We start from the raw sequence: 27678 nt of genomic DNA, 5'->3' as shown, positions 1-27678 counted from the left end.
ATAACTTGCTTTGTCAAAGAACACTTAGATATAGAGGCAGGTGTAATTGAAAGAGCCCATCGGGCAGGTAGAAAGAACGCAAACTTCCCCCGCCCCATCATTGTAAGATTTCTTAGCTTCAAAAGTAAGCAATCGATTCTTGAAAACGCACACAAGTTGAAAAACCTAGAATCTACTAAGGTATGGATTGAGGAAGACCACTCGCCATTGATCCGTGAAGCACGCAGAAAGCTTTGGGATTACGCAAAAACGCATCGTAGTCCCCAATCACGCGTGCGTCTAGTGTTTGATAAACTTTTTATGAATGACAAGGTGTTTTTGTACGATACCCAAACAGACACCGTTGTTGAGTCGCAACGGTCTATTCCAAGCCGAATTACAAACTGACTAAAAAAGAAAAAGAGTACGTCTCATGATTTGTCCTTTTTTCTTGCCAACTTTCGGAGCATACTATCTAAACAAGATGCTCTCGCTGATACAATTGCAATGTGCAACCCCGACGTCGTGTTAGGAACGGAGACTTGGCTTTCTGATAATATACTGAATAATGAGTTAGTACTCAACCATGACTTTGCGATTTTTAGAAAAGATAGGATACAGTCACGTGACGGTGGAGTCCTTATTGCTGTCAAAAGAAATTTGCCCGCTGTTCCCATTCTAATGGATGACAACATTGAAATAATCTGGGTGCGTGTAAAGGTTGCTTCCTCTTTCATTTTAGTAGGTGCATGCTATTGACCGCCGAACTCTTTGTCTGATTTCGTTGATGACCTGTATACCTCTATTGGAAATGTTACCTCTCGTTATCCAAGCTTGCCTGTTTTTCTTGGAGGTGACTTTAACTTTCCCGGGATTGAATGGACCACTGTTAATGTGTCTGACGAATGTCGCAACAATTCGCTTACATCCGCCTTTCTAAACATCTCGCAATCATTTTGCCTGACCCAAGTAGTACTTAAACCCACTCGGGACGATGCAATTTTAGATTTATTGTTCACTTCTGTGCCAGAATATTTAAAAAAGGTCACGTGTCTTGACAAGATCAGTGACCACGTGGCTGTCTTGATTAACTTCAGTATATCTATAAGAAATGCTCCCTTACAGTCCAAGGAAATTCACGACTTCTCTAAGGCAAACATTGATGGCATAAACAGTGTTTTAGAAACTTTTATTGGCGAATTTAACTGCGATTTCTTTTCTAGGTCAGTAGAAGAGAATTGGCAAAGGATAAAAAATAAGCTTAAAGACATACTTGCTACATTTGTTCCAAAAATTACTATACCTGATGCATCGGAAAAGCCGTGGTTCACGAAATCCCTGAAAAAATGCTGAACACCAAAAGACGTCTCTTCAAAAAGGCACAATCTCGGGATACTGACGAATTATGGTCTCAGTACGATACTCAGGCTAAGCTGTGCAAACGTGAAACCAAGGTTGCAAAATCCAACTTTTACGGCAATGGTCTAAAAAACTTGATGCAAAAAAATCCCAAGAAATTTTGGAAAATAATTAGCCCACCTAAAGACACAATTCCTAATTGTTTCTTAGACCAGCATGGAAATGTAATGTCACCAACGGAGTGCGCAAACAAATTTAATGAGTACTTCGGAGATGTTTTTACCGAAGAGTCTTACCCGCTGCCCCAGTGTGATTTGGCACACAACCATTCTTTATTATCGAAGATTAAAATTGACCCGGATGGTATTAACAATATAATACAAAACCTGCCCCTCCAGTCTTCTCCTGGTGCCGACGGCATCAGTTCCAAGCTACTAAAACTTACACAGCCATATGCCGGGCTTCTTCTTGCACAGCTTTATCAACAATCCTTAGACCAGAGCATTATACCGCATGACTGGAAACATGCAATCGTCACTCCAGTTTACAAATCTGGTAGTAAATCGTTGTTTTGTAATTATCGACCGATATCTCTCACCAGTGTCCCATGCAAGATTCTTGAGCATGTTCTGTACACTCATATAATGAACTTTCTTGTAGACAATGGTTTCATTTTCATAAATCAGCATGGCTTTCAGAAGAACCGGTCTTGCGAAACCCAACTTTTTGAATTATTAACAGATCTACACACAAACATACATTCGCGCTTTCAAACTGACACTATTTTTATTGATTTTTCTAAGGCGTTCGACCGCGTGCCACATAAACGCCTACTTAAAAAACTCGAGTGTCTTAATATTGATAGTTCTTTAATTAACTGGATTCGGGAATTTTTGACCAACAGAACACAGGCAGTTTCTTTTCATTGTAATGTTTCTTCTAGTATTAATGTGAAGTCTGGAGTTCCTCAGGGATCGGTTTTGGGCCCCTTGTTATTCCTTATCTATATTAATGATATTGCCACTAGCATTTCCTCTACAGTCAGACTCTTTGCAGACGACTGCGTTATTTATAGAACTGTAAAAAACCAGACCGACTGTCTCTCACTACAGCATGACTTAGACGCCCTCTCTTTATGGTGCGACCGCTGGCAAATGAACATCAATACCTCAAAATCTAAATTTATGAGCTTCTCCACAAAAAAATCCACTGTAAGTTTCAACTACTCAATAGGACATTTATCAATTGAGAAAGTAAATAAGTACAAATATCTAGGAGTTATTTTGAGCGAGAACCTACACTGGCAGGACCATGTAAATTATGTGGCTAGCAAGGCTAGTAGGTCATTAGGTTTTCTAAGACGAAATTTATATCTGGCACCTCCGGACGTTCGTTTACTCGCTTACAAGTCATATGTTCGGTCTCAATTAGAGTATGCCTCTATCATATGGAATCCTTGTCAAGACTACCTTATTCAACAAATAGAGTCAATTCAGAATAGGGCAAGCAGATTTATTTACAAAGATTACTCTCGACACTCCAGCGTATCTCAACTGAAAGAAAAAGCTGACTTGCCACTCCTCTCTATCAGAAGAAAACTTTCTAGGCTAACCTTCGTCCATAACATCTATTATAATAACCCACTCCTCAAGCTTAAACTATTAAAGCCGCCACACCGTATTTTTCCTCGATTTGACCATCAGCATAAGGTATTACTACAAACATCACATACTAAACTTTTCCAGACGTCACCTCTACAGTTGGCAATTTCCGACTGGAACAAACTTCCAGCCAACATTGTAACTTTAGCAAATGTCGACGAATTTAAAAATGCGTGTGCTCAATACTGCGTAAATTGAAATGTATGTTTTCCACGTGTTTTCATTATATTGTTATTTTTGCATGATGTGTGTTCATATTTTCACTGTTCTGTTTTCCTTGTATACTGTTGAATTTCCCCCCTCATGTATGCCCCCTTGGGGCGCTTGTGAGGTACAAATAAATGAAATGAAATGAAATTAAGTAAAAAGTGAACATCATCTATATTTTTAAGGAGACCCCGACAGTTCCACTGCATGAAACTAAAATGACTCATCACAGATTAATTAAATTATAGTTAAAATTGTGGGGTTCACAGCTGTGAGTGGACACAAGCTATGGTACACTCGGGGCAGTGACTCGAGCAGGTTTTTTCTTTTGGTCCCCCTTTTCGGGGGTATGCTTTGTCCCTCCCTTGGCGGGTGGAGGTGGTTCTGTCGGATCAACAGATACCTCCATGGCCTCCTCCTCCCGCTGTGAAGTGGAAGGAGTGGGCCCCTCGCTGCTCTGAAAGGGAGTGGTGTCAAGCACCACTCGGGGCTTAGGGCCAGGACGATGGGGAACCATCCTGGCACGTGGGGCTTTGGGCAGGGCCGCTGGGGTCTGAGAACCCACAGAGGCCTCGCTGGCGGTTGGGGGGCTGGGTGAGCTCTCCAAGTCGCGAAGACTGTACTGAGTGCCCACCGTTGCCTTTAGTGGCGGCGCTGCCCCCCTGGCAGCCGCCTCGGCATAGGTGCCTCCTTGGAGGAAGAAAAATCGCTTCCTTGCTTCAGGGTACGTGAGGTTTTCTTTGATTTTTAGTGTTAGGATTTTCTTTTCCTCCTGAAACTTTGGGCAGGCTCGAGAGTAAGTGGGATGGGCACCAGAGCAGTTGACACACTTGACAAGTGTACCCTCGCATGTGTCAGCTGGATGGTCCGTAGCTCCGCACTTTGCACATGTCGTTTTCCCACGACAGATAACAGAGCTGTGACCAAATCGTTGGCATTTGAAACATCGTCTCGGGTTTGGTATGTAGGGGCGCACCTTGCAGTGAAGATAGCCTGCCTTGATGTTCTCGGGCAGCACAGTGGAAGCAAAAGTGAGGACTAAGTGCTTCGATGGTCTCTCCTGTCCGTCTCTGCGTATGAAGATGCGTCGCATGGCGACCACACCCTGCCCGGAAAGGCCCTCCAAGATCTCCTCTTCGCTAGACTCCAGCAGGTCGTCCTCTGAGATGACGCCCTGGCAGCTGTTCAAGGTGCGATGTGGGGTGACAGATACTTTGTAATCAGAGATCTTGTTTAAGTCTAAAAGAACAACACTTTGCACTCCGTTTTCCACCTCAACGAGCAAGTCGCCAGATGCTAGTTTCTTTGTTTTGAAGTTTTTACCAATTAGGTTTTCTAAAGTCTTTGAAATAAAAAACGGTGAAAGTTTGGCAAGTGGTTTTCCATTTTCTGAGTGCATTACCAGAAAGCGGCTGAAGCTATTCTGGGCAGCAACTGATGTCTCTTTGCTAAATACTTCGGTCCGGACCCTTTTCAGGGTCCGATTGGGGGGGGTTTTTTGCTTGGAACCCATATGAAGGGCAGAAACTTCGGCATCCGTAGCGCACCACCCACCGCGGAGTCCAACAAGGGGACAGGTAACATCTCATAACAGGTCTGGCTTGTCTGAGTATGTTACTCTACCAGTGCTACTAGGAAGCTATAACCAAGTGTGGATCAAGAGAGTGTTCTGTCGCCACCCAAGGTTAGCCCTTGCCGCCAAAGAAGGTGAAAACGAAGAATAGGAGAAAGGAGGAAAGAGAAAGAAAAGAGGGGATAGTAGAAGAAATGGCGACTGACTGAATCATCCTGGTCGGGCCAAGCCAGGACACCCGTCTACAGGAAGCAGGGGCCAAAGTGGTGTGTTGCCTCGCCCGGGGGGCCCCGAAGGGTCCAAACCTACCCCGGGCTCAGCTCAACCACCAGGATGCCCTTTTCCCTGGACACGGGCTCGCCACACACAGCCAGACGTGGGTGGGTCTTAGCCACTTTTACTCAGGGTCTGTGGTGTCGCCAAAGTGGCTAGGGTCCGTGGTGACGCTACTCACCAAGCACCTAGCACCTAAGGTGCAGGCGCCCCCTGCGGAGCTCGGGGTCCGTGGAGACGCCACTCTCCAAACACCTGCTTTCACAGGTGCCCCCTGCGGGGGATGCGAGGAATGAAAAGGCGCAAATCCACGAGTACAAAATGGCGACTGGTGACGCGAGTGAAAGGAAACTGTCGTGTTACCGAGGGCTATGTAAAGAAGAGCCAAAACAAAAGGAACTAGAACACCGTCGGGTTTATCCCTCGCTCCTGCACACAACTCGTCTTCTTCCTTTTCTCCCCACACGCATCCCAGACCGCGAGGCGCTTTATATGACACCTCCCCCTTTCGAAGCATTACTGTCCGTAGCGGTCTGGTAGGCGCGATACCCTGCCGCTCCTTGTTACAGTTGCGGAGGTTTCAGTGCTTTGTTGCCTGACTGTCCGGTTGTGTACTTTCGAAGTCGCAGGCTGCTGCTGCCCGACCGTCTGGTTGTCTACTTCCAAAAACGCGGGCTGCAGATGACGGCTTGTGCGTCTCACTGTGCCTTCACTTGTTTCCACCACGTATGACTGCGGCATTTCCGTCTGGCGGTGTATCCTTCCTTGAGAAGCTGCGCCCGCGCGTATCCACACCTCTGAGTGAGGAGGTATCGTACTGCGATCTCTTGTACGATGGCGTCAATTGTAGTGCAAGGCTTCTCTTGTTTTTCGTTTGCCGTACTGTCGCCTATACTTGTGTACGTGGTGCCACCGAGGCGTCAGTGTATTTGGCGCTGTTGGAACAGTTGAACGTAACTTCCTCCCCATGAGGAGTTCCGCTGGAGAGAGACCTTCTGGGCCTGGAGTTGTTCTGTGGGCTAGAAGAGCCTGTGCTACATTGGGGGATTTGCTCAGAAGATGTTTGGCTGTTTGTACAGCTCGCTCAGCCTCTCCATTACTTTGAGCGTAGTAAGGGCTCGAAGTCACCAATTTGACTCCCCATTCGTTTGCAAACCGCCAAAAGTCGTTCGATCGAAACGGAGGGCCATTATCTGAGTGTAGCACTTCTGGGCATCCATGTCTCGCAAATATCTGGCTGAACACTTTTGTTATGACTTCTGTGTTAGTTCGTGAAAGTTCTTCCAGCTCTATGAACTTCGAGTAGTAGTTGATGACTACTATGTACTTCTTTCCACTGAGCTCGAAAATGTCTGTTCCTAGTTCCTGCCCCGGGCGATCGGGTAAAGGAGTCTGAAGCAGAGGCTCTGTGGGTGGCCGTCGATGCTGAATACAAGTTTTACACCGGCTGACGTAGTCCTGTATCTGTTTGCTGATTCCGGGCCACCACGCAGAATCTCTTGCTCGTGCTCTGCACCGAACGACCCCCTGATGTCCACAGTGAAGTCGCTCTAGTACTTCTTTTTGGAGGCTCCGTGGGATAACAAGCCTATCATTGCGTATTAGTAGGCCTTGTGTAATGCTCAGCTCTGCAGACAGGCTAGCAAATCCCTTCATATCCGTAGGAAGCGTTTCTCTCCCCGGCCACTCTTTTTCACAGTACGTCATTACCCTTGCCGTGCATGGGTCTTTCTTTAGTTCGGACCTCAATCTATCCAAAAATGAAACTGACGTCGGGAGTAGGTCGACCGTGAGCATTTCATACTCTCGGACTAGCGCTTCCGTAGAGTCTATCGGGTGTTCCATCATTCGTAGAGGTTTCCTGGACAGCACATCTGCTGTGTACATATGCTTGCCCGGGACATGTGATATCGTAAAGTCGTATTAAAAAATGCGCATTCGCAACCGCTGTAATCTTGGCGTCATCTCGTCTAGACGTTTTGTTGACAACAACGGTACCAATAGCTTATGGTCCGTCTCGACATGAAACCCCTGACCTACCAAGTAGGTGCGGAAATGTTCGCAAGCCCAAACGATCGCCAATGCTTCTTTTTCGACTTGCGCATACTTCTGCTCCGTCGGAGTCAGTGCTCTCGAAGCGTACGCTACTGGACGCCTGATGCCGTCCTCATCCTCCTGGAGTAGCACCGCTCCAAGTCCATACGATGAAGCATCAGCTGATAGTGTCCGGTGCACGTTTGGGTCGTAGAACGTGAGGATTGGAGTCTTGCCCAACAAGTATTTGATCCTTTGAAATGCTTGTTCTTGGGTTTCACTCCAGAGCCAACTTGCATCTCCTTTCAGAAGATCTAGGAGCGGCTTGGTTTCTTCCGCCATGTTCGGTAGAAATTTTCCGAGGTGGTTCACCATCCCCAGAAATAACCGTAGCTCAACCAAGTTTGCGGGAGCTTCTATCTTGGCCATGGCTTCAGTTTTCTTGGGGTCAGGCGCAATACCTCTTCCGTCTATTATGTGTCCTAGAAACTTGATGCTGCTTTTGCCAAACTCGCACTTGCTCGTGTGTAAGGTCACTCCAGCTTCAAGAAGGCGGCGGAGTGTAAGTTCAAGATTTCGGTCATGTTCAGGCTTGTTTCGACCAAAAATTAAAATGTCATCCATGTGACACACTTGGCCCTCGATTCCTTCGAGGATCTGCAGCATTTCACGCTGAAAGAATTCTGGCGCTGTTGATATCCCGAACGGGAGTCGCTTGAACTGGAACCGTCCCACTGGTGTAATAAATGTCGTCAGCTCTCTTGACTCTGGAGCCAGTGGTGCCTGCCAATATCCTGCATTCGCATCCAGCTTGCTGAAGACAGTCGCTCCCGCGAGTTTGGCTAGGTTTTCCTCCACCGTCGGCATGATGATTCGTTCCCGTATAATCTGTTGGTTTAACTGTGTATAGTCCACACAGATCCGGAGAGCTCCATCTTGCTTCTTGGCCACCACCATGGGTGAGCACCAGACTGTGGCATGTTCCACTTTCTCGATGACGTCCATCTCTTGCATTCTTTTCAATTCCAGCTCTACACTGGGCAGAAGTGCGATGGGCACTCGTCGTGGGTACGTGATGGCGAAAGGCTTCGCATCTGGGTGAACGGAGATCGTATAAAGTACCTTAATCTTCCCCAGTCCTTGAAATAGAGACGGGTACTTGGCAAGTACGCGATCATGCTCCAGATGATTGTCAGCCTTGATTTCATTCAGGCTTGGCAGCACTTGCAGAGCCTGAATCGCCGGGAGACAGAGTAAAGGATGTCGGAGTCTTTCCGATACGTAGACAGTTTCTCTCGTTGTTCTGCCGTTCCAAGTTATCGTCGCCTGGAACTTCCCGAGTGTTGTCAACGGCGAATCTCCTGCCCCCCGAAGATCTTCTCCGGCAGGCTCTAGCTTTGCCACCTCTCCGACCTTGTACTCGGTATGAGGAATGGCGGTAACGTCCGCCCCAGTGTCCACCTTGAATGTGACCTCCTGGTTGTTGACTTTCGCCTTGATGTACCAGGGATCTCCGTTATCTGCGTGTACCAGTGCACCCAGGAACACTTCGTTGAGACCTGGTTTGTGCACTTGTGACCTGTGAGACCCAGATGCAAGCTTGGAGAAGCATACGCTCTCAAAGTGTCTACCTTCTTGCAAGCGTTGCATTTCTTGTCTCTTGCGGCGCATTGTGTTTTTTCATGTTTGCACAAACTGCCACACCATCGGCATTTCCACGCCGCACTATTAGAATCTCCTTGACGATTAGATGTACCCCGAGCGCGTCTGTCTTTTTTCTTGCTGTTATCTTTTGGGTATCTGTTTCGGAGCTCCTCGATTTCCCTGGACTCCGTCTTATCGCTGTGAAGCTCCGCTTGCGGTCGTTTCACTGTCTCGAAAGAACGTGCTGACGCTGTCGCACTTTGAAGCGTGAGCTTGGCGTCGAGCTGGAGCTTTTCGCTCAGCTTCCTGTCCTGGAGACTTACGACGATACGATCACGGATCAGCTCCTCGCGAAGTAGTCCATAGTCGCAGGAGTCCGCTAAAGTGTGTAAGGCCGTGATGAAGGCCTCCACTGTCTCGTGTGGTTCTTGCTTCCTCATGTTAAATTTCGCTCTTTCAAAGATGACGTTTACGCGCGGAATGAAGTGGAGTTCAAACTTGCTCTTCACTACGCCGTAGTCATTTAGCTCTGCCTCCGACAGATGGAGTGACGTGAGAATGTCTTCCGCTTCTCTCCCCATGGCGTACAGGAATGTGTTTACCTGTGTCGTGGCGTCCCGTTGATGAAGTCCGGAAATGATCCGGTATCCTTCCCAGCGGGTGCTCCATCTTTTCCAGTCGTGGGGATCCCTGAAATCCAACTTTTCAGGGAGCTCGACCGCGAAGGGATTGAAGAAAGAAGGACCGCTGCTCACTTGGGAGCTGCTCGCCTGGGAGGTAGAACTGCCGGAGCCGTCACTGTTCCCGTTCATGGAGCCGGCCAGGTGGAAGATTTCGCTGTTCTCGTCAGGTCTCCTCCTGTGGTGCTTCTAGCTTCCTCGGAGACGATATTTACCGGTTGCCAAATCCCACCGCTGCCACCATGTCGTGTTACCGAGGGCTATGGAAAGAAGAGCCAAGACAAGAGGAACTAGAACACCGTCGGGTTTATCCCTCGCTCCTGCACACAACTCGTCTTCTTCTTTTTCTCCCCACACGCATCCCAGACCGCGAGGCGCTTTATATGACAGAAACAAAGCAAAATGATAATAATGAGGATGACTGGTTGGTTGGTCGGTTGATTTGGTGTTGCCAATGACGGAGGTACTGTTGGAGCAATTTGAGGCACACGGTGAACAGGACCCAGGGCCCACGTCGATGACCAGGGAGCAGGAGGACCGCGTCGACCCAAACATCTCGCCAGCAATTCGGGCTTGCCAGCTGGTAGCGGCCCACGTTCGCCAGGAGACAAAGGGATTCTCTAGGCAACAGAACACCACTGTCCCTGACCGGGCCCTTGCCCTCCGGGACCAGGTGCCGGTCCAGGCCCTCAGCCAGATCGAGGTCCACGAGAACCTGTGCGCATTTCTCGGGTGCCGCTGTGACGGAGTCGGGGCGTGGACTCGGGCCGCGTACCCCCAGAAAAGCCCCCCGAGGGCCACCCAAGGCACTGTGACCGACAGCCTGCGGCCCATCAGGACCGCTGCTGCCGAGATGACGGACCAAACCGGAGGGGGGGGGGGCAGAGAAACCACGGCCTCGGCTCATATAATCGCGGCGGTGAGGGACAATAGGTTGTCCCTCCCGGCCGGCTCCCCCGCACCGGGCGGCAAGGATGGCATCCGTGCCCACCCAAGATCTTCATCTTGCCCGGGGGATGGGAGGGGGAGAGATATCGCCCCCCGGCCCCTCACTGTCCCGGCGGAGTCTGCGCCAGCAGGCTCCGGGCCTACCCCTCTCGACCCCCATCGCGCAGATCCTCGAGAGGATCTGCGCGATGACGACTGCGGCGACGATTTCCATTTCCCCTGGAGGCAAGTCGGCAGAGGAGGGAAGCTGGATAGGGGACGTGGACGAACGGGCAACAAAGTCATGCCCGTTTCCTGCATAAACTAGTCAGAAAGAACAGCTCCCCGGCGCACCTGAAAAGTGCGATCTGTTAAGAAGTTCTTAATGAACACCATCATGTTACCATTAAAACCCATTGACACCAGGTTACTAAGAATACCATGCCTCCATGTTGTATCATATGCCTTAGCAAGATCGAAGAAAACTGCCACCAGATGTTCACGCCTCACAAAGGCCGAGCGAACCTCCATCTCCAGAGACACAAGATGATCGAGGGTGGAGCGGTTTTTGCAGAAACCACACTGAGCTCGTGATAGTAAGTTTTTTTCCTCTAGGCAAAAAACAAGCCTTGAATTTATCATACGTTCCAGCACCTTGCAGAGGCAGCTGGTGAGAGCTATTGGTCTGTAGTTCTGAGGATTTGTGTGATCTTTGCCTGGCTTTGGAATGGTTATAACGACTGCTTTCCTCCAGGATGTTGGGAACACCCCCGTTTCCCATATTCTGTTATAGAACTTCAGAAGAGCAAGTTTGGAATCGTGGGATTAGTTAGCAATCATTTTATAGTGTATGTTGTCTAAGCCAACTGCAGAATTCCGGCAATGCAGGGTCGATAGCTCCAGCTCTTGAAAAGATAAAGGTTTGTTGTAAGGTTCCTCGCTACTGAGTTTTATTGGCAGTGGTTGTCTTTCTACTTGCATGCAATAAGCTAGAAAAGGTTTTTGGTGTGAAGACTTGTTGTTTGTTTGTTGGTGTTTTATGGCGCAAGGGCAACACGAGGGCCAAATAGCGCCAAGATCCTGTTTAGCTGATTTAATATGTAGTATGTTAGTGCTTATGGGTAAAACTAATGTGCTATGTTTAGCTAATATACAAATGGGTAATAAGGCCTATAGAGTGTAAAGGGCTCCAAAAATTCATGTATACTAGAGAAGTGACTTGAGGCCACTTTTTTGAAGGAACGTGAATAAGTCTGAGTGGAATCTGAGGTTAAGGACCTAACACCAAACACGGATGAAATGGAATGTTTAACCTTCTTAGTGGTGCTAAAAGTGGTTTAAGGAAAGGTTCCAGCTTCCTGCAAACAAACAGATGCATTACTGTAAGGTCTGAGTCATATTTCGCAGGTAGGAGGTTCATTGCCCATTAAGAGATGTGAGTGTGTTAAGCGTCTATGTCCAATGCGCAGTCGTGTTAACAATACACTGTCATGACGCGAGAGGTGATGATGGTCTTGAAATTTATCTGTAGTAGGGTGAAGGGTATGAAGCTTGTTACCTTCACATTTCTTCCATTGCCGCAACCATTTTGTCGCGACACTCTTGGACATCACACGGCGAATGTCACTTAAGGGCAAAGGCATCTGTGTTGTCTTCGAACGGACCTTGTCGGGCAGTTTTGTCGGCAAGCTCATTTCCAGTGATGCCACTATGCCCTGGAACCCAGAGGAACCGAACATGTCCGCCTATTGACTCGATTTCTCGTAACAGCGTATGAATATCTACAATCAACGGGTGTTTCTTAGGCTCTATAGCACAGATGGACATAAGTGCACTTAAAGAGTCGGAGCATATCAGTGATTTCTTGATCCGGGACTTTCTGATGTGCTTAAGCGAAGCAATAATTGCATATAATTCAGATGTGAAGACAGATGCTATTGGAGACAACTGGAAAGCATTTCTGGTGGTCCCAGAAACAAAGGCCGCTCCAACAGCATCGCCCATTTTAGAACCATCAGTGTAAAATGCCCGGTAGTCCTTGAACTCTTTAAGAATTTCTAAAAAACACTGTTGGTACACCAGAGGCGCCGTACATGGTTTTTGGAATTTAGTTAACCGCAGATCACAGGAAATGCTTGGGTCATACTACGGGGGGAGTGGTGGACGAAAAGTTGAAACCTTGCTTATTGAAAACCTAGTGTCCGACAAAACTTGCTGCACACGAATTCCAAATGGTTGGGCGACTGATGGGCGTCGAGCAAACAGCTCAGTGAAAGATGGGGCTAGGACATGAGTGTAGGCTGGATTGTCCTTGTACATTGAAATTCTACCTGCATAAAATAGACCTAGCAATTCTCTCCTAAGACATAGGGGCTGTTCATGGGCTGTTATGTATAGGCTCTCCACTGGTGATGTTCGAAAAGCTCCCGTGCACAAACGAAATGCCTGGTGATGAACAGGATCAAGCTGTCGAATTGTGCTTTGTCTAGCCGATCCATAAACAAAGCTACCATAATCCAGTTTTGAACGCACTGTAGCCCGGTAAATATGCAGAAGAGACTCCACGTGTCCTCCCCAAGATTTGTGTGCAAGCACTTTAAGAATATTTAGTTTTTTTAGGCAGTTTTTGCGAAGATAGGCAATATGCTCTCCAAATGTCAGTTTTCGGTCAAAAATGACTCCAAGAAATTTTTGAGAGTCCTTACAAGTAAGTTGTGTACCATTTAGTGACAGTTCGGGATTGGGGTACAGTCCACGTTTCCGCGTGAAATGTACAATGGCACTTTTTTCTGCCGAGAACTGAAATCCGTTTCGAAAACACCACTTGCCCAGTTTGTTTATGCAGAGCTAGAGTTGTCGCTCGGCAACTCGCAGAGATGAAGTCCTGATAGAAATTTTAAGGTCATCGGCATATAAAGAGTGTTCGATGGGGCGAGAAATTTCACGGGAGAGTGAATTTATCTGAACCAAAAATAATGTGACACTTAAAATGCAGCCCTGGGGAACGCCCGTTTCCTGCATAAACTCGTCAGAAAAAACAGCTCCCCGGCGCACCTGAAAAGTGCGATCTGTTAAGAAGTTCTTAATGAACACCATCATGTTACCATTAAAACCCATTGACACCAGGTTGCTAAGAATACCATGCCTCCATGTTGTATCATATGCCTTAGCAAGATCGAAGAAAACTGCCACCAGATGTTCACGCCTCACAAAGGCCGAGCGAACCTCCATCTCCAGAGACACAAGATGATCGAGGGTGGAGCGGTTTTCGAGGAAACCACACTGAGCTCGTGATAGTAAGTTTTTTGCCTCTAGGCAAAAAACAAGCCTTGAATTTATCATACGTTCCAGCACCTTGCAGAGGCAGCTGGTGAGAGCTATTGGTCTGTAGTTCTGAGGATTTGTGTGATCTTTGCCTGGCTTTGGAATGGTTATAACGACTGCTTTCCTCCAGGATGTTGGGAACACCCCCGTTTCCCATATTCTGTTATAGAACTTCAGAAGAGCAAGTTTGGAATCGTGGGATAAGTTAGCAATCATTTTATAGTGTATGTTGTCTAAGCCAACTGCAGAATTCCGGCAACGCAAGGTCGATAGCTCCAGCTCTCGAAAAGATAAAGGTTTGTTGTAAGGTTCCTCGCTACTGAGTTTTATTGGCAGTGGTTGTCTTTCTACTTGCATGCAATAAGCTAGAAAAGGTTTTTGGTGTGAAGACTTGTTGTTTGTTTGTTGGTGTTTTATGGCGCAAGGGCAACACGAGGGCCAAATAGCGCCAAGATCCTGTTTAGCTGATTTAATATGTAGTATGTTAGTGCTTATGGGTAAAACTAATGTGCTATGTTTAGCTAATATACAAATGGGTAATAAGGCCTATAGAGTGTAAAGGGCTCCAAAAATTCATGTATACTAGAGAAGTGACTTGAGGCCACTTTTTTGAAGGAACGTGAATAAGTCTGAGTGGAATCTGAGGTTAAGGACCTAACACCAAACACGGATGAAATGGAATGTTTAACCTTCTTAGTGGTGCTAAAAGTGGTTTAAGGAAAGGTTCCAGCTTCCTGCAAACAAACAGATGCATTACTGTAAGGTCTGAGTCATATTTCGCAGGTAGGAGGTTCATTGCCCATTAAGAGATGTGAGTGTGTTAAGCGTCTATGTCCAATGCGCAGTCGTGTTAACAATACACTGTCATGACGCGAGAGGTGATGATGGTCCTGAAATTTATCTGTAGTAGGGTGAAGGGTATGAAGCTTGTTACCTTCACATTTCTTCCATTGCCGCAACCATTTTGTCGCGACACTCTTGGACATCACACGGCGAATGTCACTTAAGGGCAAAGGCATCTGTGTTGTCTTCGAACGGACCTTGTCGGGCAGTTTTGTCGGCAAGCTCATTTCCAGTGATGCCACTATGCCCTGGAACCCAGAGGAACCGAACATGTCCGCCTATTGACTCGATTTCTCGTAACAGCGTATGAATATCTACAATCAACGGGTGTTTCTTAGGCTCTATAGCACAGATGGACATAAGTGCACTTAAAGAGTCGGAGCATATCAGTGATTTCTTGATCCGGGACTTTCTGATGTGCTTAAGCGAAGCAATAATTGCATATAATTCAGATGTGAAGACAGATGCTATTGGAGACAACTGGAAAGCATTTCTGGTGGTCCCAGAAACAAAGGCCGCTCCAACAGCATCGCCCATTTTAGAACCATCAGTGTAAAATGCCCGGTAGTCCTTGAACTCTTTAAGAATTTCTAAAAAACACTGTTGGTACACCAGAGGCGCCGTACATGGCTTTTGGAATTTAGTTAACCGCAGATCACAGGAAATGCTTGGGTCATACTACGGGGGGAGTGGTGGACGAAAAGTTGAAACCTTGCTTATTGAAAACCTAGTGTCCGACAAAACTTGCTGCACACGAATTCCAAATGGTTGGGCGACTGATGGGCGTCGAGCAAACAGCTCAGTGAAAGATGGGGCTAGGACATGAGTGTAGGCTGGATTGTCCTTGTACATTGAAATTCTACCTGCATAAAATAGACCTAGCAATTCTCTCCTAAGACATAGGGGCTGTTCATGGGCTGTTATGTATAGGCTCTCCACTGGTGATGTTCGAAAAGCTCCCGTGCACAAACGAAATGCCTGGTGATGAACAGGATCAAGCTGTCGAATTGTGCTTTGTCTAGCCGATCCATAAACAAAGCTACCATAATCCAGTTTTGAACGCACTGTAGCCCGGTAAATATGCAGAAGAGACTCCACGTGTCCTCCCCAAGATTTGTGTGCAAGCACTTTAAGAATATTTAGTTTTTTTAGGCAGTTTTTGCGAAGATAGGCAATATGCTCTCCAAATGTCAGTTTTCGGTCAAAAATGACTCCAAGAAATTTTTGAGAGTCCTTACAAGTAAGTTGTGTACCATTTAGTGACAGTTCGGGATTGGGGTACAGTCCACGTTTCCGCGTGAAATGTACAATGGCACTTTTTTCTGCCGAGAACTGAAATCCGTTTCGAAAACACCACTTGCCCAGTTTGTTTATGCAGAGCTGGAGTTGTCGCTCGGCAACTCGCAGAGATGAAGTCCTGATAGAAATTTTAAGGTCATCGGCATATAAAGAGTGTTCGATGGGGCGAGAAATTTCACGGGAGAGTGAATTTATCTGAACCAAAAATAATGTGACACTTAAAATGCAGCCCTGGGGAACGCCCGTTTCCTGCATAAACTCGTCAGAAAGAACAGCTCCCCGGCGCACCTGAAAAGTGCGATCTGTTAAGAAGTTCTTAATGAACACCATCATGTTACCATTAAAACCCATTGACACCAGGTTGCTAAGAATACCATGCCTCCATGTTGTATCATATGCCTTAGCAAGATCGAAGAAAACTGCCACCAGATGTTCACGCCTCACAAAGGCCGAGCGAACCTCCATCTCCAGAGACACAAGATGATCGAGGGTGGAGCGGTTTTCGAGGAAACCACACTGAGCTCGTGATAGTAAGTTTTTTGCCTCTAGGCAAAAAACAAGCCTTGAATTTATCATACGTTCCAGCACCTTGCAGAGGCAGCTGGTGAGAGCTATTGGTCTGTAGTTCTGAGGATTTGTGTGATCTTTGCCTGGCTTTGGAATGGTTATAACGACTGCTTTCCTCCAGGATGTTGGGAACACCCCCGTTTCCCATATTCTGTTATAGAACTTCAGAAGAGCAAGTTTGGAATCGTGGGATAAGTTAGCAATCATTTTATAGTGTATGTCGTCTAAGCCAACTGCAGAATTCTGGCAACGCAAGGTCGATAGCTCCAGCTCTCGAAAAGATAAAGGTTTGTTGTAAGGTTCCTCGCTACTGAGTTTTATTGGCAGTGGTTTTCTTTCTACTTGCGTGCAATAAGCTAGAAAAGGTTTTTGGTATGAAGACTTGCTGGATACTGCTGAAAAAGTATGTCCCAGCAGATTTGCCTGGTCTATGGGCGAGCACACTTGAACTGTTCCATCTTTGAGAATAGAGAGTCGGGTATCATTATATAAGCCCTCCATCTTCCGGACTTTGTCCCAGATTTCTTTTGTTGATGTGTCCTGGGTAACCTCCGAGGTGTACTTGCACCAGGAGTTTTTCTTCTGGCTTCTGATTATGCGGCGGAGCTCAGCTTTGCTTCTTTTAAGGGCGATCAACCACTCAGAAGTGGGATACCTCTTGAACTTTCCCCAATACTTATTTTTATTTTTCTTGGCTTCTGTGCATTCTGGAGACCACCAGGGTTTTGGGTATTTTGGAAACCGTGATGATGTTTTTGGAATTGAAACTGTTGCTGCATCAATTATGACAGTTGTCAAAGCAGACGTGGCCTCATCGATATTAAGCGCGGTGAAACCATCCTCGGGAATCTGGGCCTGTTCACTGAATTTCGTCCAGTCTGCCTTCTCAATGACCCACCGAGGCACTCTTTTCGTAACACAAGGAGTAGCGCACGAGTGTTGGATGACAATGGGAAAGTGATCACTGTTATATGGATTGTGGTGAACACGCCAGGACAATTTCGTAAAAAGAGAAGCTGAACAAAATGATAAGTCTATGGCAGAGTAATTTACAGGTAAGCTTAGGGTAATATGCGTAGGAGACTTGTCATTTAAAAGATTCAGTGAATTTTTGAGCAAAAAATTCTCCACCACTTTGCCTCTAGAGTCATCCAATTGACTTCCCCATAGTCTATTGTGAGCATTGAAGTCTCCAAGAAGCAGGTAAGGGCTTGGGAGTTCATTTACAAGCTGTTCTAGCTCTGTCAACATGATCTGTTCATTAGGTGGAAGATAAAGAGAGCATACAGTTACCGTGATAGCGATGTAAATACGTGCAGCAACTGCTTCCAAGTTTGAGGTTAAAGGAATCTGCTCTGAAGGACACGATGGCTGCACAATGAGAGCCACTCCTCCACCTCTCACATCCGGAGGACGGTCTTTGCGATATACTGCGCATCTGCCAAATCTGAACGAGGCCGACTCGGAAAGGAAGGTTTCCTGAAGACAGGTCACCTCTGGGTCTAGGGCCTGCATCAGATCCTTTAAATCTTCAATGTTTGAGCGTGCTCCTCTGCAGTTCCACTGCACATATTCACTGGCATTATGCTAGGGCGGTCCTGTTATGCGAGGGCTCTGTTTCTTTTTTGGTTGCTTGTCAACTTCCATAGGGGTAGCCTGATCTGCAGGATCAGTGCAGGATTCAGCCATCCCTCCTTGTACACCAGGGGCTTCATGATGCGAGCAGGATGCACCTCGATTACACTCGGATGCATCCAGAGCATTTGATTGAGGTGTACTATGTTGTTTTTCATGTAGTATGGGAAGGTTGAACACAACCTTTTGGGAGCGTCCAAATGAAGGTGATTTGTTAGATTTCACCTTCTCCTGAACCTTGGCGTTGGGAGTGGCCGATGTGCTGGCAGCGCTCCCAGAGTGATGAGAAGAGGAGGATGGGGAGCACCGAGGTGCCTCCTCTGCACGCCGTCGGGGTTGCGAGAGACCACTGAGACGCACCAACGTGTCGGTTGTTTGCGTCATGGGAGTCTGTAAGGGTGTGTTATCCACCCTTGGTTTTGCAAGGAAAGGGGGGCTAAATGGGGCCACAATATCCTGAGCGGAGTATTGTGTACCCACAGAGGTCTTTGGCGGAGCAGCCCCCCTGGCTGCCGCCTCAGCATACGTGCCTCCTTGCAGGAAGGAGACGCTTACGTGCTTCCTGGTAAGTCAAGTTTTCCTTTGTCTTTAGAGTTATTATTTCCTTTTCCAGCTTGAATTTAGGGCACGAACGAGAGTATGCCGGGTGAGGTCCTCGGCAATTCAAGCAGGTGTGTGAGTCACTAGAACAGTTGTCTGTGGGGTGATCGTTGCTTGCACATTTGGCACATGTCGTTTTTCCTCTGCACGTGGTTGACCCATGGCCAAAACGTTGGCAGCGGAAGCAACATCTTGGATTGGGGATGTAGGGCCTCACTTTGCAGTTAAGGTAGCCAGCCTTGACTGCGGAGGGGAGACTTGTTGAGTTGAACGTTAGAACTATATGTTTAGTGTCCCTTTCCTGGCCATCACGACGAAGAGTGATCCGTCGAACAGCGATGACTCCCTGATCTTTAAGACCTTCAAGGATCTCTTCGTTCGGGCTTCCAAGTAGATCATCCTCGGAGATGACGCCCTGCGTGCTATTGAGAGAGCGGTGAATGGTAACAGAAACGGCATAGTCTTGGATTTCGTTGAGGGCAAGTAATGCAGTACTCTGCTCTGCAGTATGGACTTCAGACTTCAACAAGGAGGTCACCAGAAAAAAGCTTCTTTGCTTTGAAATTTTTTCCAACTACCATCTCCAAAGTCTTTGCGACTAGGAAAGGAGAAAGTTTTGCCAGTGGTTTGTCCTCGTTGTCTGAGTGCATAACCAAAAATTTTGGAAAAGTTTCCGGCGCCGTGGTACGATTTTTAAGAAGTTTGTCCTCGCTGCGGGCCCTTTTCAGAGCCCGATCAGAGTTTTTGTTTAGCTTGGAACCCATAAAGATGGGAAAGGGAGTTCAGTGCCCGGGTGCACCGCCCACCACGGAGCCCAACAAGGGGGTAGGTAATGTGCCATAGCAAGAAGGGCTTGGCTGACAATTACTCTACCAGTGCTGCCCGGGCACTATAACCTAGTGTGGTTGCAGGGACAGGACCTGTTTCCACCTAAGATTAGCCCTTGCCGCCAAAGAGGGGTGAAAAGGGAGTAAGAGAAATGAGAGAGAAGAAAAAGAAACAGGAAAGGTAAAAGTGAAAGATCAGAGGGGATAGTAGAAGGAAAGGCGACTAGACTGAATCATCCTGGCCGGACCTTACCGGGACTCCTGTCTACGAGAAGCGGGGTCAAAGTGGTGTGTTGCCTCACCGGGGGGGCCCCGAAGGGTCCAAACCTACCCCGGGTTCGGCTCAACTACCAGGATTCCCTTTTCCCCGGACACGGGCTCGCCACGCACAGCCAGACATGGGTGGGTTTTAGCCACTTTTTACTCAGGGTCTGTGGTGTCGCCAATGTGGCTGGGGTCCGTGGTGACGCTACTCACCAAGCACCTAGCACCTAATGTGCAGGCGCCCCCTGCGGAGCTCGGGGTCCGTGGAGACGCCACTCTCCAAACACCTGCTTTCACAGGTGCCCCCTGCGGGGCGACCCGCGCTGTCCCAACTGCGGGCTCAACCACAGCGCGTTGAATTGTCAGTGTCCCGCCTACCAGCGGGAAAGGGAGATTACGACCGTGATGGTCCGTGAGAGCATCCCCCGCACGGAGGCTCGTGGGGTTATCGCCGGCTGCCCCCATCGCGTTTAACATCAACGGGCATGGCAGGTGCCCCCCGCCTGCGATTCAGGGCGTGATTCCGACCCCCACTTTCCACCCCTCGCCCCCGCAGCGTCATGGTCCCCCCACCTAATCCTGCCCTGTCTCGTGGGGCCGCTTTTGAATCCTTGCCCGGAGCCCCCATTGCATCCAGCCCGGCCCCGCGTGGACAGACTCTGCCTCAACCGCGTCCCTGACCCAGTGCACCCCTGCCGCCGTCCAAGAGCCTGAGCACCAAGCTCCCCACCACCAGCACGTGCGGGCACCCCCCCTCGGCTCCGAGCGACTAAGGCCACCCGCTCTGCCGTACCGACGCACTTGCGCGCCGCCGAGTGCCCGGCAGGCACGATGACCTCTGCCAGCAGGCACCGCACCGAGCCTGATCTGCCCTCCACCACGGCACCCTCCCTACCCGCCGACAGCCCCAGGTTCTGCCCTGAGAGCCGCCCCCCACAGCCCACCGAGCTACAGATCAGGACACACGTGATGAACATAGAACATACCCCATATGAAAATAAGCTGCAGCTTCCAGCTGGAAATGAAGATTTCCAGCCGCATTTTTGGCTAAATTATAGAGCAGCAGCTGGAAATCCTGTTTACAGATAGAAATGGATGCTGCTCATGCTGGAAATCAGAAATTCCAGCTTGGAAGTACATGATCCACCCGGAAGTTTCCCAGCTAAATGAGAAAAATCTAATTTCCAGCAAGAAATTTGTCCATTTCTGGGTGGAAACAGCCTGGAATCCGGCTGGTAAAATAGATTTCCATCTCCAGCCGTAGTCGATTTCTGGTTGCATAACACAGCCTGGACTGGAAGCATTTCTACATGGGGGGACACTTCACACACTCCTGTCCCTCCTCCGCGCACACCCACACGGTGAGCCCCTCCTGCCCCAACACTACCCCATCCGCAGCCTCCTCTACAACACCCACTATGGCCGCTAACCCCCTCTGTTACGCACAATAACCAACAACGAAGCACCATCAATACTACAATGGAACTGCCGCGGCCTATCAGCAAGACTACAGGGCCTCAAAACTCACCTCTCCCTCAACCACGACAACATCATTGCCCTACAAGAACCACACTGCAGTGTAAACACATACAGACTATCAGGATACATACAATATGGTATAGCGGGGCACAAACACCAGGTGCAATGATCATGATATGCGACATCCCCCACACACCTCTAGATCTCACAGATTTCACCACAGACACAGAGGAGTACGCGGGGCTAAGGGTAAGAAAACCAGAAAGCGACATCAATATAATACGAGTTTACATTCGGCCTAACAAACCTTGGCCTAATAAACCACACAGAGGGACACTTGATTCTAGCGGGAGACTTTAACGCACATAACGAAATTTGGGGGACAACATCACAACAGTGAGAGGAAGGCAGCTGCTTGAAGCCCTAAACGCACTTAACCTTAAAAACATATTACTCGGCACCCCCACATTCGCCCGATCCGGAATTCTCTGCTCAAAACCAGACCTCACAGTCGTCAGCTTCCTCCTCAAGCTCCGCGCACTTCCACAACCCGACACACGAGCAAGTGATCACCTGCCCATCTTGATTGGCAGGTGTGCACTTCCCCCCCCCAAGAAAACCTGTGAAGTAGTCGATTGGCAAAAATACAGAAACACACTAAACGAACTTGCTGCACAACACGACACACTCAGTCCCCAGGACATCGAGTGTGCTCTCGGGGTGGCCACCAGGCTCGTTGATGTCCCCATCACGCGGCCCAACCCCGACCTGCGCTACCTGGAGCTTCGGGCCCAACAGAGGAGGGCCCAAAAGCGCGCATTCCGTACCGAGGTGACGCAGGACGTCCAGGCATACTAGCGCATCGACGCCCGCTTCAGAAGATATACCAAGCATCTGGCGCGCCGTCAGTGGAGACAGCACTGTTCGACCCTGCACCTGACGGGTAGGGGTCGACTGGCGTAGGCAATGATGCGTGCCCTCCACGGTCACCCCACGCAGAGGTCTCCTGCGGAGTCGCTGGCCGCCCACCTGGGTCTCAGTCAGCAGGACGCCGCGAAGATGCTGGCTGATGCCCTGGCAGCGCCCCTGGCACAACCGCCCGACGTCCCGCGACCCAGCTATTGGCCACCAGATCCAAGTCCCACCGCCTCCCAGGCCTGTCTCTACCAGAGACTTCACTCTCGAGGAGCTGCAGGACGCCATACGTAGACTCCCCAAAAAGAGGTCGGCCCCAGGACCAGACAAAATCACAAATCAGGCCTTAAGAAACATTGACCGTTAAACCCTCCCTGCCATCCTGGCCACCTACAACCAAATCTGGAGCTCTGGAAGAAAAATCCCTCCCCACTGGAAAACCTCCACAGTGTGCCCCACCCTTAAGAAGGGAAAAAAGCCGACCTCCCCCAGTGCTTTCTGGGCTATCTCCCTCACATCCTGCATGGCCAAGCTCCTCGAGAGAATGGTTCTCTGTCGAGTGGACCACTACCTCGAGTCAATCGGCTACTCTCTGTGGAGATGACGGGCTTTCGCAGACGCCGCTGCATGGCAGACCCCATCACAAACCCGGTGTCAGAGCTGGAGTGCGCGTGCCGCCGCAAGCAGGTCACCGGGCTCGTTCTGCTGGACATTGCTTTCGACGCGGTTCCCCACAACACCATCATCAGGGCCGCCAGACAGGCGGGCCTCGCGGGAAGAACCCTTAACCTCATCGAGGATCTCCTGTGATAAACAATTTGAGAAAGAAATATATATACATGTAAAAATAGAGATCACTCTCCTCACACACTGGTTCTGCACCCTCATCCCTTCCATGCCTTCTTCCTCCTCCATATCCTTAATCCTCTTCCATACCTCCCCTCCTTCCTCTGCATACCTTCCCCTCCTCCTGGTTTGTACCTTCCCTTCTTCCTCCTGCATACCCTCTCCCCCTCCTCCATACCCTACCTTCCTCCCCCAGCTTCCCCACAAAATTTAGCTGGAAAATCAACGCCACTTGACCTCAACACCAATTCAATTTTCCTGCTAAGTCACCTATGAACAAATTCAGTCTTTCCGCTAGATTTAGCGGAAAAATTGACGTAATGTGACCTCAATACCAATGCAATTCCCCGCTACATTTAGAGGGGAAACTGAATTGGTGTGTAGATCTGAGACGCCCATAATGCTATGCGCGTGATTGCGCTGAAGGCGACTGACGCCACACAACGTGGAAACGGGCGCCTAAGAGCTGCGCTCCAAAACTGAGAAATGAAGTAATTTGACCCGATGCCAGGACGATGGTCACAGAACGCTTCTTAGACAATGAGGGGGGGTGACTGGAGTCGGGGCACACTCTCTGGACAACCCTTTTGGTTGTGCAAGGCTCCCGGCTACTGCAGAAGACCGGCAGATCCGCCTCTGAGACTGCTCTGCGCAGGTGGTCCGGAAGTTAGAGGCACCCCCAACGAAATGTTCTTCTGTTTAAATAACAAGGCACGGAAAATAAGTTCCCATAAAATTTCGCCAAACATGAAAACAATAATTGCTTCTAGGTGCCAACGAGTCTACGACATAACTTACGCGATATGTTCGACCCCGCTTAGTTAGATCGATCGATCTTGCCTAGATTCTCTTCTACAGAGTAGCACAACATTTCAGACTTTTGCCACTTAGGTTTTTGCCACACATACACACCTGAACACGCTAATTGTTTAAAAAAAAAGTGTTTTAGCCGTGCGAGAAATATGTGACAAGCAGCAACAAGCAGTAGATATTTATGAAATATTTTGATTCATTGTCATTTACTGTTAACTTGTTCCAGTCGATGGAGGGGTAGTTAAAATCTCCAAAAAATTTAAGGATTGCTTTAGGGAATATAAAGGATATATCACTGAGACACTCTTGTAAGAGGCACAAAGGCATTATTACTGTCAGGTGGTTTGTAGAAGAGGCCAATGACTGTTTGAAAAAGCGATGAAAGCTATAACCAAACCATTTCTAAGCCCAACGTAGTAGTCACACGTGGTACCGTCAGGCGGTTGTTCACAGCAATCAGTACTCCCCCACCCCGCTTGCACATTCTATCACATTTATACAAATTGAATTTCATACATGAGGGGAAAACTTCAGAGTCATGAATCTCAGGGGTGAGCCACGTTTCGGTCAAAAGAACCATGTCAGCTTGAGTTGAGTCGATTAGAGAATATAAAGCATCGCGTTTAAGAAGCACACTTACGTTCGTTAATAAAACAAAGAAAGAATCATGGCTGCAGCAGACTCGTAGCGTAATCTGAAGCATAAAGATGTAAATACCGCAATCTATGAACGTTTCTAATACACGATGGGTCCCAGTTTGACAGTCGATGAGCAAAGAGCTATTAATGGGGCAGCTTTCAGATATGGCACACCCCATTAAAGCAATACGCAGCCACAGGCACCCTATGACTACATTTAGCAGAGTTCTGCAAGCTTATTACCGAGAAGGCTGCGTAGCTGATCTTCCGTGTGGTGGGTGAGAAGAGCGACGTCAAACGGAAGAGGACAAGTTTCTTAAGCGTATGAGAGATAAGGGATGAAGTTGAACTAGAAAATGTAGGCCTCTCAAACATTCGGAGAAGCCTCCACAAAGCAGGTATCCACAGCAAAATCACTGCGCAAAAGTCTCTCCTAGACGACACCGCAAACAGTGCATCAAGCGTGCGTCTGCCATTGAGTCATGGTGCCCGCAGAAGTTGCGCAGTGTGGTTTTCACAAACGAGGCATTTTTCAGCACGTGCTGGAACCAGCAGAAGAGGGTGTGGCGTCCATACGCATGTCGGTAGGTTTCCGTCATTGCCCCAAAATTGCGTAGCAATTGGCCATCCATTTTTTAAACATGGGTTCCTCATTTCAGGACAAAAGCTTTTTTATATATATATATTGATAGTTGCAATGTACTCTGCACAGGTATGAGGAGTGCCATATATGTGGGGCACCATCAGCCACGACAAATTGGTCCCCTGCACAGGATATGTAGACGGATGACGCCAGTGGGTAGGTAGGATTAAGATTTTAATGGCGCAGCGGCAACGGTGGCCATAATGCGCCAAACAAAATGTTTTAAAGATCGAATGAAACAGATGCTAGGCTAAAGAAACTTTTTATAACTGGTGTAGATATCCAGTTTTGTTAATAAAATCAAAAACTCGTCCAAGTGGTACTAAGGCATTGTCTCCAAGTAAAAACATAGGATGAAAGGGAAGATGGTTTCTAAAGAGTTCAGGAAAACATGATACGCGCAGTTGATGATAAAACCTACATTCCCATAGAATGTGTAAAACTGTAAGTAATTCCCCACAATGGGCACAAACTGCAACATCTTCACCACTTAGAAGGTATGTATGTGTCAAACGTGAATGGCCAATTCTCAGGCGGCAAAGCAGAACCTCAAGGTGGCGGTTCTTGGATTGGATTGGATTGGGTTTTTGTGGCGCAAAAGCATCTAAGGCTATAATGCGCCAGGTACATAAACTATTGCCGAAAAGGGTTAGGGAGAAGAAAGAGCTCTAGTAGCAGATGATGGGATAAAACTATGAACATGAGGTGTGTATAAATGTAAAAGGTATGAAACTGACTTTAGGGACTTAAAATAAAATCACAGTCGGTGTAGAAGGCCGATAGCTTTAAGGAAATTAAAAACACAAGAGTGTGCAATAAGAGGTTCGTCGCCAAGTAAAATCATAAGATGTAATGGGATATGCTCCTTGTATAGCTGCGAAAAATGGTCAAGGCGTTCTGGGTCATACGCATTACATTCAAGTAAAATATGATGTATGGTTAGATGGCTATGGCAATGCTCACACTTCGGGGAATCTTCGCCACGCAGAAGATGCCCGTGCGTTAGTCGTGTATGGCCAATCCTTAGACGGCAGAGAACCACCTCATAGAAACGTTTGCAATGTCGGGCACTCTCCCATTCCTTCAGTATGTGCTTCACCGCATGTAACTTGTTGTTTACTTCGCGGTCCCATTCATGTTGCCATTTCTGCATTACGGAACGTTTCACCTTCTTAAAGTAATCTTTTGGAGGGATTTCTCTTGTATCCACAAAGTAAGTGACGGCAGAGCGAGCGGCCTGATCTGCCTCCTCGTTACCCAGGATGCCAACGTGACTTGGCACCCAGCAAAAAATAATTTTGTACCCAGTTTTGGTGGCTGATATTATCTTATCTTGCAGCTGAGCAACCAAAGGATTTGTGACTAAATTTAGTGAAACAAGGGCTTTTAATGCACTTAGAGAGTCCGTGTAGACTACAGAGCGACGAAGCCTTTTCTTAATCTTAAATGTATACTCCACAGCAAGTAATAAACCCGGCAACTCTGCTGTTAAAATTGTAGCAGAAGGGTTAAGTTTCTTTACATGGCAAACAGATGGTCCAACCATCGCACAGCTAACAAAAGAATCTGTTTTAGTGCCATCTGTGTAAATGCTGAAGTGATGTTGGTACTGGCTTTGTATTTCAGAAAATTCTTGCCTCAGCACTTCATCGGGAGTATCTTTCTTTCTGTAATTTGTCAAGGTGAAATTACAGTTAATGAACGAATACTCCCAAGGAGCTGCAGAGCTTCTGCACTTTGTCACAGGGGGCTTTGGGTCAAGGTCAAAGTACTTTGCTGCCTTAGCATGCCTCAGAGCAAAGGGAGGGACGATACTTGGCTTATTTTGAAAAGTCCTCTCAAACTTGATTTTTTCAACCGATTCAAGAGCTGGATGGAGAGGGACTGATCTTACTCGGAGTGAATACATAAACCCCAAAGCGAAACGTCTTTTCTCTAGAGAATATTCATTGGCCTCTGCATAGAGGCTGGCTGATGATGATTGGTGATGATGATTGGGGTTTTTTGGCACAAGAGCAACTCAGGCCATATTGTGCCAAACAAAGGTTTTTCCAAGAGGCTTAAAAGTATAATCTATACGAACTGGAAGCTACAGCTGGTGTAAAAAGCCAGTTTTATGAAGGAAATTTAAAACTCGATTGAATGGTACCAATGGTTGATCGCCAAGCAGAAAATATGGGTGAAAGGGAAGGTGACCTCGAAAAAGTTCTGGAAAACATGATCGCCGCTCTTGGTTTAAAGATTTGCAATGCCACAGGATGTGCAAAACAGTCATAGCTTTCCCACAGTTGTCGCAAAGTTTAACGTCCTCACCACAGAGCAGGTGCAAATGAGTCAAACGGGTATGACCGATTCGTAAGCAGCAAAGGAGAACTTCAACCCGACGGTCTTTATGGGAGGAACTCTCCCACACCCCCAGTTGGGGCTTGATAACATGAAGCTTGTTCTCTTTTTCCAAATCCCAACCCAACTGCCATGACTTCATAATTGATTTCTGGATAATTGGTATCAGGTCTTGGTGTGGCAAGCCAAGAGGCAGTTTTGGGGACTCTTTTGCAGAGCCAGCAAGCAAGTCTGCTTTCTCATTGCCGGAAATACCTACGTGGCTAGGAACCCAACAGAATTTGATCAAGTGTCCTAGCTGAAGT

The 27678-nt window shown here is 47.9% G+C and overlaps 1 protein-coding gene across 1 annotated transcript in view; it reads right to left on the bottom strand.

Moving 5' to 3' along the window:
• Positions 1–279: 279 nt before the first annotated feature.
• Positions 280–27678, bottom strand: part of LOC121837779 — a 47638-nt gene continuing 20239 nt past the window's right edge. Inside the window, exons 4-5 of the mRNA XM_042293588.1 lie at positions 8209–8665; positions 280–387 (exon numbers count right to left, since the gene is read on the bottom strand). Coding sequence (XP_042149522.1) covers positions 280–387; positions 8209–8665 — 565 coding nt within the window. The remainder of the gene's footprint in view (positions 388–8208; positions 8666–27678) is intronic.

Source organism: Ixodes scapularis, unplaced genomic scaffold (assembly GCF_016920785.2).
Source record: "Ixodes scapularis isolate PalLabHiFi unplaced genomic scaffold, ASM1692078v2 PGA_scaffold4__175_contigs__length_147842914, whole genome shotgun sequence".
Lineage (NCBI taxonomy): Eukaryota > Metazoa > Arthropoda > Arachnida > Ixodida > Ixodidae > Ixodes > Ixodes scapularis.
Note: the sequence above shows the minus strand (reverse complement) of the source record. Positions and strands in the feature narration are given on the sequence as shown.